The sequence below is a fragment of the Poecilia formosa genome, unplaced genomic scaffold (genome assembly GCF_000485575.1).
Source record: "Poecilia formosa unplaced genomic scaffold, Poecilia_formosa-5.1.2 Scaffold70, whole genome shotgun sequence".
NCBI classification, from domain to species: domain Eukaryota; kingdom Metazoa; phylum Chordata; class Actinopteri; order Cyprinodontiformes; family Poeciliidae; genus Poecilia; species Poecilia formosa.
In genome coordinates this window covers 250063-262627 of record NW_006800009.1, presented here as the reverse complement: position 1 = coordinate 262627, position 12565 = coordinate 250063, and the positions used below count along the sequence as shown (strand labels likewise).

The following is a 12565-nucleotide window of genomic DNA, read 5'->3' as shown; positions in this document are numbered from 1 at the left end:
TGGTCTCCCAGTCTGTGTTGTGAACCTTCAGCAGATGGTCCAGAGGCGAGTTTGGTTTTCAATCAGCCTAAAAGTGAACATGTCACCTCTCTGTTTGCTGAACTGGCTGCCCTTAACCGGCCGCATAAATAAAGGTCACTGATGTCTACAAAGTTCTTGACGGAAAAGGCTACAATTTATTTGAATGCTCTCACAAAGACTTATGCCATTTACTTGTCACTGTTATCATCGAAGCATTGTTGGCTACCAGTGCCTAACAATCGAGACTCTTTATGCGTCGCTCCACAATAGTAGGATGACTCACCGAGTGCTACCAAAACACAAACTGAAGGAAACCTTTTCTACCTTCAAAACATTCTTACAGACCTGTAGGAAACAGACTTTTTAAATGTGAGAAGTTCAATTTGTTTGACAGTGTTTTAGCAACGGTATGCTGATGTACTAGGATTGCAAACTGTGCGATAGATGATATGATCAACAAGAAGGGCATACATGGGGCAGAGGAAATGGTTATTTCTTAACGTGTGTTACTCCCCTCCTTTACAGCCCAACTACCAATCACTGAAGCAATCTACAGCTGGCAGTCATCATCTTGCAGGTGAAAACAAAGTGATTGAAATAACCATTACTAAAACCAGAGCAGCGTGTCTTAGTCACTACTAAAACATTTGTTAAAACAACAATATTGTGAATTCTTAAACATTAAGCACCAAATTGAATGTAGAACGTTATTTTGGCCTGCACATGGTATTTTGTTTTGCCCTTGGCTATAAGCTTCACATTAACTTTTCTGCCAGGAGCGCAAGTCTCCCTCAGCCGTTGCACCATTAACTCTCATAAATAGGGAAGTAAGACCTTTTAGAAGACATCCATAATTGTACATCAAAAGTAGGCATAATCTTCTGATGGTAGCTGGTTCAGCTTGTAGCTTATTATTTATTCATGTATTTCCTAACGACTGGCGGCTACCAGTCAAAACAGGAACAGATGTCCACCACAGACGTCTAAGAATCCACATTTAGCGGCCTAATTATTATTATTTTCCCTTTTGCTGGTTAGTAGAAAACAGGTAAAAGGTAAAGTAATGTTTAAGAATTCACAATATTGTTGTTTTCATGTTCCTGTAAAGTAATTTGTGCTTTCACCTAAAGGCAATCAGCACACATCTATATTTATGTCTGTGACAAAATTATTGTCTTTCTTTTTTTTTCTTTTTTTTGTGCTATATTACCTCCCACTTGATTGAACATGTTGTCCCCTCCAGTTGCAGTTGTTTTTATGTTTGTGATCAAATCCTCATTAGTGTGAATGTGTTCAGTAAATATATTACCAGAAGGCTTGTCTTGGTTGCAGTTGAGCAAAGTTGGATTTGCGCCATGCCTTAGGAGTTTGCGAACGATGCTTGTCTGGAAAACAGAGAGGAAAAACAGATCACCAATTCTCCAAAATCCAAGGAAAATTCAAGAGCAGAGCCGATACATATGTATGGATGGATGGAAATGTAAAATCTCTCTATTTTCTGCAATACTGTTTAGACTGAGTTGTGATATCTCTACTTTAAAAATCTGTAACACAGCCTTTACATTCATTTGGCACGTGGATATTCAGCCCAGCTGTTTTTGGGGCATTGTATCCATCAAACCTTGAAATAAAATCCAGGACAGTAAAGAATCTAAAGATGTAAATAAATACAGGACATCCATTTGGCAATGATGATGCAGATGGCACAATGTCAGCTTTATGAGTTACAGCAAATTTCCCCTACAGGAAATTGTCACATTTGTTTAATTGTGATTCAAGGACATGTTTAAATAAAATAATGTATAGACTTATAAACTCCTCCAAACTTCAGCTCCTCCCACTCACTTCATGGAAAGCTGATATTGTGGGGTCTAAAGGGCGAAAGTGAAAACGCTCAACCTTCACCAGAACAACGATGTATCTAAGATGTATAGAGAATTTCCCTAGAGACCACAGATAGCCAATATAAAGTATTTGCACATCATAATGAGAATATCAGTCAAAATTGAAGCAGAAATTGCAATGTATACCTGAACGGAGCCTGAACTGAAGGTTTCTTCAAATTAAATTCTGGTACAAGCATTTATCAATCCCTGTGACGAATAACAAGCAGACTGGTTTCGCCAAAGATCACTTTTAAATCCCTGGTTATTCTAACCTCTGTTAGATTGTTAGATCTCTAAGCTACTCTCAGCGAAACTCCTTCCTCCTAACCCAAAAAACGGCTTTGAAATCTTTGCCTTATTATTTCAAGTTGAAGTCTGTGCCGTTACTACTTGGGTAGCTAGTCACTGAGTACGTAACACAAACATATTTTGGCCCATATTTACTGCTCCAGATGTAATATCATTATTCTTTACCAGCTTTTAACTGGATTCTTCACTGCCTTTACTTGTTTCTTTTACACGTTTTACATACTCTCAATCCTTGACATAGAGAATAATATAACTAAGCCTAAAATAGACCAGCTTAAACGATGATGAATAATGGGGGATAAAAGCCAGTTTAACGATGCCAAATCAACAAAAAAGACATTTCCACCTCTTTATGGGAAGGTGAAGTGATTATTTGTATTGCAGCAGCACAGGAGTTAAGACATAACAGCAGAGGAGAGTGCGTCAGCATTTTCTCCAGACTAACTGTGACCTATGCCGACAGTTGTAAAGTTATGAGGCTAAAGCACAGCCTCTGCCCGTGAAGCTTATCAGCAAGGCTCAGACTCTATAAATAATGGCCACACGTCAGTAGCACTAAAAGATGTGAATGCTTCAGCAAGTCAGGTTTCAAAGAGGAACAGGAAAAGATTACAAGTGCTTATCTTTAAGGCAGATCCAGAGAGATTGCAGTTTTAGTAATACCCATGAACTCCTCTGATGTTATGCTTTCGTGTTTAATTTCAAATGTTGAAGTTAAAGTTAAAGAGTAAAAACTATTCAAGACCCACTTTTACTTAATTACCAATGCTTCAATTATAAAACTGAAGAAACTAATCCAATATGAGCAGGTTGGTAATTTAATTCTCTTTTACTTTTCACTGAAAATCCAACATAAATGGGAACAATTTGTCCCTCTGAAGACCAAAACTTTAAAATCCTTGATTCAAACATACTAGAGCTGGGAGGCAGGATCTTACTTATCACAAATCCAAAGGAGGAAAGCTTAATTAGCTGGATAATAGGGTCATACATCTTCTTAAAGGTTCATTCTGCTGCACATGGCATGCTGCAGAAGAGGTCTCAGAGTTTAATGCACCAGGTGGTGTATAGTTGTGTTATGTGCCACTGAAAGACTAGCTATAAGCAGAAGGTGACAAAAGGCAAATGTTAAGAAGGCCCAGAGAGCACTTTGCATGCAGGAGGGAGTGCACTGTTACCATTAAAGAGCAGAGAACTGAGGTGATTTAGCACTGCAAGAAAAACCCAATCAATTCTACAATCCTCCACTCTGCCTCTGGTAAGTCTGAAGCACTTACACATTTCAGCCCTACAAACACTCACATGCATCGTAATTCTGCATTCAGGAAGAGACAAAGAGACAAAGAGAAACATAATGGCTAAACTCACATTCCTTTAACATGACTGTAGAGTGGATTATGGCATGCAGATCTACTGATTTATTATCATCTGGGAATTTAGAAATAAGAAAACTAATGGTGTAAATTCAGAATAAAATAGGAGAAAAGAAGGTCTGGAGATGCATGTGAATGAAACAGAGAAAAGGCTGTGTGCAAAGTCAGAGGATAAAACTGAAACACACAAAAGTTAGAAAAAAAAGTGGTTTCTAGACTAACAAACCAAATATCTGGAGAACGAGTCCAAACACCAGAATAATAAATTATTCTTGTCAGTGACGAAGCACATAACCCAAAGGGAAATCAGTCATGTCAGCAAGATCCAAACATGATCGCTTCCCTCTCTTCATAGCTGGGACCCTTCCAAACCAAATCTTAATCCCATTCTGTTCCAAATGCTTTTCTAAAAAAAAAAAAAAAAACAACATTTCTTCTCATTTGAAAATCTGATCATCTAAAACACTGTAATCAGTTAATACAGTCTTAGGTTCAGACATGGGCTACTAAACCACGGTTTTGAAACTTTTTCTTTCAAAGCCACTCTTCTGTCTGTTCACTGTATTCGTGTAGTTTAAAGTTTTATTTATTTATTTATTTTTTTATAAAATCCTAGATAAAGCACCGGTCATGAAAAGTTTCTCTGGCTAAAAGGAGCCAAAAACAATCCACATTTTTGAGCTGATCTGAGCAGACCTGGAGCTTTGCTTTGACTTTTTCATGCATGTTTGAGGAATCCTTGAATCTCTTGTGGCAACCATTAGGAGGTGCCTAAGCACTGTTTATTTACCCAAAGCTCTCGCCCAAGTCTTCTCCACTCAGCTCCACCAGACTAGTGGCAGCAGCAATTAGCAAAAGACCTGGTGAGCCAATGAGGAGTTTGTGGAAAAGATGGTCCTTAGTGAGACCACAGAATGGTTGCGATGGGAAATTCAAGGATTCCTCAAACATGCAAGAAAAAAATCAAAGCAACCCTGCAGATATGATTTCGATGGGGGATAAATATTATAACATGATGCAAATCTCAAAAAAGTCATTTTTACATTATCCTTCCAAATTAAGTAAGATCATGAAACCATGGTTTTACTAATTTCTTCTCATTTTCCGACGATAATTGTGTTCTCGTCAATTCCGACTCTCAGATGCCTACAGGCAGGTTCAGTGAAGGAAGAATCCATCAATAAGTTTCTCTTTTTTACTTTACTTTTTAATTAATTGAAGCTATCTTATTGGATCAATGGAGCCAGTTCAGTTTAAATTAGGTTTCCAGTTGATTAATGTCAAAACATTGAACAGCAAGTTACCTGCCCATATTTTGCAGCCAAATGGAGTGGGGTCCAAAAGTTGTTGTCAGCTGGATGGGGGTCTGCTCCGCTCTCCAATAACACTGACACCACCTCTCTGTAGCCACTGGCAGATGCAATGTGGAGCTTTAGAAAGAGGAGATGTAAACAGAAAGCATATTATAACTAAAAAACAAAACAAGAAAACAAACAAACATATAAGTTGATAAAAAGAGAATTGAAGAAATCAAATGGGAACAGAAACAAAAAAAAAAAGTCACTATCAAAAATCCTTAGGAATTGTTAAATTACCAAAGTAACTCCTTCATCATTAGCCTGGTTAAGGGTTCCCCCGGTGGTTACAAGATGTTTAACATCAGACAGCATGGTGGTTGGCCTCTGTGTCTTCATGGTGTGCATGGAGGCCACGTTTACACCTACAGCAACAATAACGTTACATAAATGATTTTATGACTTGTTGGTTTGCATATTAGATAAAAAATAAAATTGGAGCACAGAAATAGAGAGTGTTTGTAGGTAGACCCTGAAAGCACACAGCGATAGTGTCTTATAAAACCTTTAAAACCCCTTGAAATTTTTCACATTTAATCATGTCTCAACCGTAAACATCAATGTATTTTTGGTAGAATTAGTTAATCAATGTCTTAATCTTTATGATTGTATAATAACCTAAGATTTTAAAGCTGTAATCTTTAACTGGAAGGAATAGAGAGATAATTCAGCTTGTGAAAGCATCACATTCACCAAAAAACATATTATGATTGTTTAAAATAATAAACTGCAGCAGCTGTCAGATTTAACTTATCTCAGAAAGGTTTGATGGCAGCTCTGGGTTAGCCATGGTGCTTCTTAGAAAAGAAACGAGCAGTGATAGACTGCAGAATGAAAATATCTGTAGATCACCAAAAATCATCTGAGTTTCCTTCTTCCTGAATCTTTTTAGGGAGATTACACTTTACGTAAATCAAGGCAGGAATGTCACCAAATACTGCACCAGGATGTGCTAACTAATAGCTATGAATGTGAGGGCTTGTATTAATAAATAAAATATCAACAGTGATAACATTGCATGGCTAATTGAAAAGGCTGACTCCCACGCAGTCCACTAGGACAAATTATGCAAATTTTAATGAAGAGCCCTCGTCTGAACGATCACAATGCCTACAACTCCAGTCAGAGGTTTACATAAAATCATCACTGGCGTGAATATTATATCAATCCAGGCATTTTAATAATTCATCTGAATAGCTTTTACAGAGATGAATGATTATGCAGCATTACACTAAAGTTGATTTTTAAAGCAAAAGTTGGTAGTAAAAATTTGAATCTAATTTGCCTAATGAAACCAGCAGAACTTAAACGTGGATTAGGTAAGGCGTATGATGTCACTTCCTGTTGTTGCTGTTGTAATTTGTGAAGCTGTTTGGTGTTTAGCTCTCTTGATTTGATGTGATGTCTCTTTACTGTGACCTTTCTGAGTTATACAGCCCAAATCTAGCCTTAAGCGATTAAAAATCAAGATCTATCACACATCCGAGATCTGATCCATCTGTTTTTAACTGAGCTCTTTGCTCTCAGACCACATCACACAAATAAAAACATATTACTTTATTCACAGCAGTCTGGGAATTAATGAATTAAAAAATCTGCCTGCTGCATTCACTCTTAACCCACAAAGATGTGGACATCGAAAGAGTTCAACCTCGTAGATCGTTTTGCAGGAAATGCGATGTTTTCAGATCGCTTTGCTTTTGTAAGGTTAAAGGTAAGATTAATTATGATATAAAATAATTTTTGCATTTTGTACAATGCTCTAGACATGGTACTGATCGCCCCCCAGTTTTTTAAAAGACAGTTTATTTTTATTTTTTTTTTAGAATAATCTGCTTCATCGAATCACTGTGAGATATTTGCAGAGATGTTGATGGCCATATCTGGGAATAACAGGTTTTTCAAGTTGTTACTTTGAGATCCTGTGGAGGAACTTATGCAAATTTCCTAAGCAACAACATTCTAAAACTGAACAATAAAGCTCAATTTCCAAGTCTTGGTAAAAACACTAGAAGAAAGGTCAGCATATAGATGACATAATATTATAACATTGGATACTACAGGGTTAAAGCTGTTTTGATGTTTTTGGAGTCATTATCCTGGCTGGACACCTAATTGTGTCCCACTTTTGACGGATTTAAGGTGAGGCAGTAGAATTCAAAGATAATTCTCTTTCTTTATCATTCCATTTACTTTGTGCAGTAATGCTACCGCCCCATACCTGACCACTGTCCCGTTATTTTTCAAGTCTGAAAGGCTTACCTGAGCTCTTCAAAGATACTCTTACAGGCATAATGGCCAAACAGCAAAGTCTTTTGCTAATCTGAGCATAATGTCTTATTTTTAAGTTCATCAAAAAGGTATCTGGCTTGTCTGTCTGAGCAGCTGTGAATTTTCCAGGTGGTGATTTTGAAGCAGGCGCTTTGATCTTGGTCTTCATCTGTCAGTTTTAATCTGAGGGCTGCAACCTAGTCATAACTGGGTGTTTGGTCATGACAATGACCTCAAACCCATCCACTTATGTTATTGTCTCTTCCTGTTTATTTATTCTCCAGTGGACATTGAGAAAGAGCCAGAGAAAAACAACGGTTCAATAGCCACATGAAAAGTTCTAGACATCTATGCTACTGAAAAGTCTACGCAAACTTCTGTGCAGAACTGCATATTTTATCGTTTTCAAATGAAATTCCTTCAAGCAATGTCTTGATTAGACTTGACTAACGCGTCACGAAAGGCAGTGACTCATCAAGGAGAATGAGAGGACGTTTACCCTCAGCACCCACCTCCTGGCATCGTCAAACGTGGACAATCTGTCTTTTCTGTAATTGCGCAAACTTGATAAAGACAGACAGCATACAACCCTGTTGCTATAGCAACAGAGGCTGATGGAGCCCTTGTGAGTGAGGGTATGCTTCATGGAGGCAAATCCCAGTGGGAAGGGGGTGGGTTTGGGAGATCACAACATGGGGGTGACAGAAGGAGGAAAGCTGAAATGAACATTGCGGTGTGTGTGTGTGTGTGTGGTGGGTGGTCTTGATAAATCCACGATCCTATGAAAGAACTGTGCCATTTGTCATGTGATTTGTTGCAGGCTCATGCAGGTTGATGTTACATTCAAACGGGGGAAAGAATATTTTTTCTATAACTGTTCATGCACATTGTGCATGTTTTATTTAAAAGCATGTTTTTTTTTACTGCTTCTCATTCAGTTCTCAATCAGTTTCATCTTCCTGCTCTTTTATCTCTTCCATTTCAGCTGAACTATTGACCTTGTCCTTTCTTCTATAGTAGACGACGATCCAAATCAAATTTTGCTATCAGCGGGCCTGTGGCTGCATTTCACCTTCAAACAGGGTGACGTTCACGCGCAGAGCAGCTCATTTTACCATTTAGCACAGATCCAGCGTGGGTGTAAATTAACCTTAAACTAAGCATTTATGGTTTGTGAACAGCAAGAAATATGGAGTATGACAAAAAAATGTTTCACCGTACTCAAAGGAGGGAAAAGAGATTACAAAATGAACATAAAAAAACCACAGATTCGCAGAAAGGCTCACCATTGTCCTCCAGATATTTTCGGAGAATATAGCTGGTCTCTGTCCCCTCAAAAGTGTAGTCCAGAGGAATGTTTCCATTGATATCCTGCAGCAAAATGTTAACGCCGGCCTGTAAAAGAAAAAGAAAGAAAAAAAGAAAACGACAAGCATTCATGAGACCTGAATCTGAGATAATTCGGGTCTCATGAATGCTTGTCTTTTTGGAACTGGAACTAATTATCGAGGCATTTCAGGTGCAGATCTGACTGGCACTGAAGAAATACTGGGAATTAAATAAATTATTAGATAATCACCTGAGAGTTAGGGGTGAGGGATTCAGTAGCCTGCATTTATCCATGTATGTCAAGAGATTAATGTGTGCTTACTCAACAAGAGTGCATCCACTACAGCTCACCATCACAGCAGGAGATAAGACAAAAGGCTTTAAGTGATTTCAGAACCTAATCAATGTTTTCTAATTACATGTCTGAGACAGAGGGGGGTTTGTAAAAGGTGTTTCCCTCTAGAGCAGGGGTGTCCAAAGTCGGTCCTCGAGGGCCGGCACCCTGCATGTTTTAGTTCTCTCCCTAGTGGTAGAAACAACCTCCTCAGCAAGTCGGTGTTCTCCTTAGGCCTTCTAACGAGCCATCATTTGATGTAGGTGTGTAAAACCAGGGAGAGAACTAAAACATGCAGGATGCCGGCCCTCGAGGACTGACTTTGGACACCCCTGCTCTAGAGAATGGAAGTGGTGCTTCCTCTGCTCTGCCATGTCAGTACACGGAGTAAAATGACCTTAAAAAAAACAGAAGATGGCTACAGATCCACTCCATTGCATCATGAGCACCAGTTCAACCCCTCAGTTTTCCTCAGCTTTACAAAAAAGGTGACACCACAGAATTACAGCAGAGCATGAAACTCAAAGAAAATCTGAGTAGTGAATGTAATGAGTCGAAATGCTAAATGGTTGTGTTGCATATGACCATTTAGTGACAAATCACTGATCCGTTCTGCACCTGTGTGTCATTGCAGCGTCATGGAAGGCAGCCAAATAACTACCACAGCAATGCGTTATAATAATATAGGTGTAGTAGCAGGGATAGGGTTATAAATATCTGAACTTAAATGAAATGGTATCATGTGATGTTTGTTTTTAGTGATACCGTGAAATCTGTATCATTTTGTGTAAAGTGTAGCTCACCGCCAAATCAACTTTTTTTTCTTTTTTTTTTGTTGATGTTAATAGGTTATCAAAAGGTAAAGATAATTGTATTTATCCCTTTAATTCCTACATCTACATCTTTATGGGTAAGTGACAATGTTGACATTTCCATGTAAATTTCTTTAGTTCCACAATATTTTACCTAAGACTTTTAAAAGGTTCTATGGCATGACTGGAAAACGTGAAAGTAAAACTAAGTATTTTCTAGATGAAGAAAAGCATGCATTCATAAAGCATGCGGTGGGAACAGCAGGCAGAACAAAATGTATTCTTTGAAATCAAGTTAATAGAGAAGAATTTTCTTTTTAAATTATTTTGAAACTCTCAACCTGGAGCAGATCATGTAAAAAGTTACTTCAGCAAAGTTTTGAAACATAAATTTATTATTGTTTATAAAACGTTTATTTCAACTACACAAAAAAAGGATGCATGAGGTTTTCAAGTACAGTTTCTGAATATGTTTTTTTTCCCTCTGTGACGCTATCGTGTGTCAGCATTTATTTGGTGAAAGATGTTTTTTTCTTGCCAATGAAAGTTGGCTGCAGGAATATACAAAACAATTTGCAGGTAATAAGACTGGAAACAACCAGCAGCTACTTAATCACTATGCATAAAAGACAGGAAATATCAAAGTCTGAAGCACCTTTTGAAAAGCAAAGGACCTGATTGGAGGGGAGGTGCAGAACAAAAACAACATTACATAATATTCTGTACATGTCACACAAGCACACAGTCCACTTTCTAACCTCATCTTTCTGATTTTACATTTTCATCTCCAAGTCTAAGAAATACTCTGAGTATTTGCAGCTGTTTGGACTCCATTTAGGGTGTTGTCATTTATGGCATGCAGTCCTTACAGTCGGTACAGCTGTGCACTGCATTACTGATAATGAAGAAGTCGGCTTGAATGCACAATTAACTTCCAGGTCCAGAAACAGTCAATACCACTCTGTCAGGAAGGTTAACAGATCTGGGCTTGCTCAGTCACAGAGGACCAGGTTTGAAAATTAGCTGGACAGAAGCCAGCAAAGAGCAGAGACAACAAAACAATTTATATAAAAACATGGGATGCGACAAAATACACTGGCTTGTAACACAAAAAAATGTGACCTATCATGATTAGCACATGCCAAAAATGTGTTGTTGCACTTCTATTTCAACAGTTGTGTTTTGACAGACCAACTCCAATAACCAGCAGAGAAAAGCTCACAACTTGACAGTAAATAGGGATGAACAATACAATTCAATTTCATTTAGCAGAGAACTATATCGTGATAAAAATAATTGTGTGATAACAGTTGCAGACTGTATTTACATTTGATAATATTATTTATACAGAAAATAAGCATTATTAATCCCAATATTCAGCGTAATTTGATAAATGTAACAAAGTAACATTTTTTGATAGGGGATTTTCTTTTTTTCTTTTTTTTGTAGAACAATAGTTGCATTGGTAGGGCAATGTCGCTGCATCCTGTGATGAATCTAGAAGCAAAATGACCAAAGATGCACAGAGAAATTGACTCCTAATAAGGATTTTATATAAAAGATGTTTTCAGTCGCTATATGCGTCATTCCTAAGCCCCGTCTGCCTGAAAAACCAAGAACCAGAAATGTTTTCTTACATTAAAAGTAGATGAAAAAGCCTGGGGTTTTCAGTAGAGAATGTCTTTTCAAAAGTCTCAGAGTTCTGCAGATATGAATTCATAATTTTCTAGCAAAGAAAGCAGCAACAGCGGTAGTGGTTTCAGGCAAAAAATATATATATATGTGTATATTTTTTCCCGAGTGTAGTTCTCTTTTAGCCAGACTGCTCTGACTAAACTCAAAAATAAATTTCAACTAGTTTAGGAAATTTCAACACAAAATAAAATGAAAAGAAAATAAATTAAATTGAAGTTTCTGAATAACAAATCTGTTAAAAATAGTTTGTACACCTATACTCTTAAGGGAAGGTTAAATGCAGGTTAAGATTGTCAAAAATCAGAACCATGTGCTAAACCATGTGCTTTAATTAAGCATAGCAAAGTCTTAGCTGTTTCAACACAACATCACAAGCTAGAGGATGGAGTCTTTTATTGCATAGAACATTATATTTATTCTTAGTGTTTTGGCATTTACAAATATCATTTCATTTGCTAAATTCCAACCTCACCAAATCCCACCAGCATTTTTTAAACAGTCAATGTCCAAAAATGGAGCATTTGGCAAAATACTGGAAACAACACAGTTTATTAATGGCCTGCTTCCCTGCTGTTTGGAAGCAGAAGATAAGGGAATTAATATCATTGGCTGCTAAGTACTCCATCTTCTCATCAACCCCCACCCCTCGCTGTGCCCATGAGAGACTACTGGCAAACCTCTCCGTCAGCAAAAAAAAACAAAAAAACATTCAGTTTCCCTGCATGAAAATTGGAGACAGGAAATCATGGAGAGACGCACAGAGCAATGGAAGAGAAATGAGGAAAGAGATGGCAGAATAGGACCGAACAGATTAGAACATATTAGCTGGTGTGTTCCTTCCTGTGCCAGTCAAAGATAAGGATGGCTCAATCAGGCTCCTTTCCGTAAGACCACTCTTCAATTTCCGGTTGGAATGTAAACCTTTTAGATTGAGCACCTAAAGAAGATCACTTACAGCCACTCAGACAGAGAAGCATCTCGTAATTATTTAGAAACAGAAAGTTATAATTCACTAAGCAGCAGGTAGAAGTATTGGCAAAATCAAAGAAAACAAATCAACCTGTAATTATCGTCAGCATTGCCGTGTCACTTCGGCTGCTAGATGTCTTGACCCTGTACTGACTCTGAGCCTAGTACTTCATGCAGTAGCCTGTCTAAGATTAAGGTCATCAAAAGATTT

At 37.7% G+C, this 12565-nt stretch overlaps 1 protein-coding gene across 5 annotated transcripts in view; it reads right to left on the bottom strand.

Annotated features, from left to right (window-relative positions):
- Positions 1–12565, bottom strand: part of myo16 (myosin XVI) — a 109780-nt gene that overhangs the window by 58203 nt on the left and 39012 nt on the right. For all 5 annotated transcript variants that reach the window (XR_001662563.1, XM_016673109.1, XM_007555361.2 and 2 more), the window contains exons 5-8: positions 8502–8610; positions 5185–5309; positions 4894–5019; positions 1331–1406 (exon numbers count right to left, since the gene is read on the bottom strand). Coding sequence is in view for 4 of the 5 variants with exons in the window: in XM_016673109.1 (XP_016528595.1) it covers positions 1331–1406; positions 4894–5019; positions 5185–5309; positions 8502–8610 (436 nt within the window). In the remaining variant the exon portion in view is untranslated. The remainder of the gene's footprint in view (positions 1–1330; positions 1407–4893; positions 5020–5184; positions 5310–8501; positions 8611–12565) is intronic.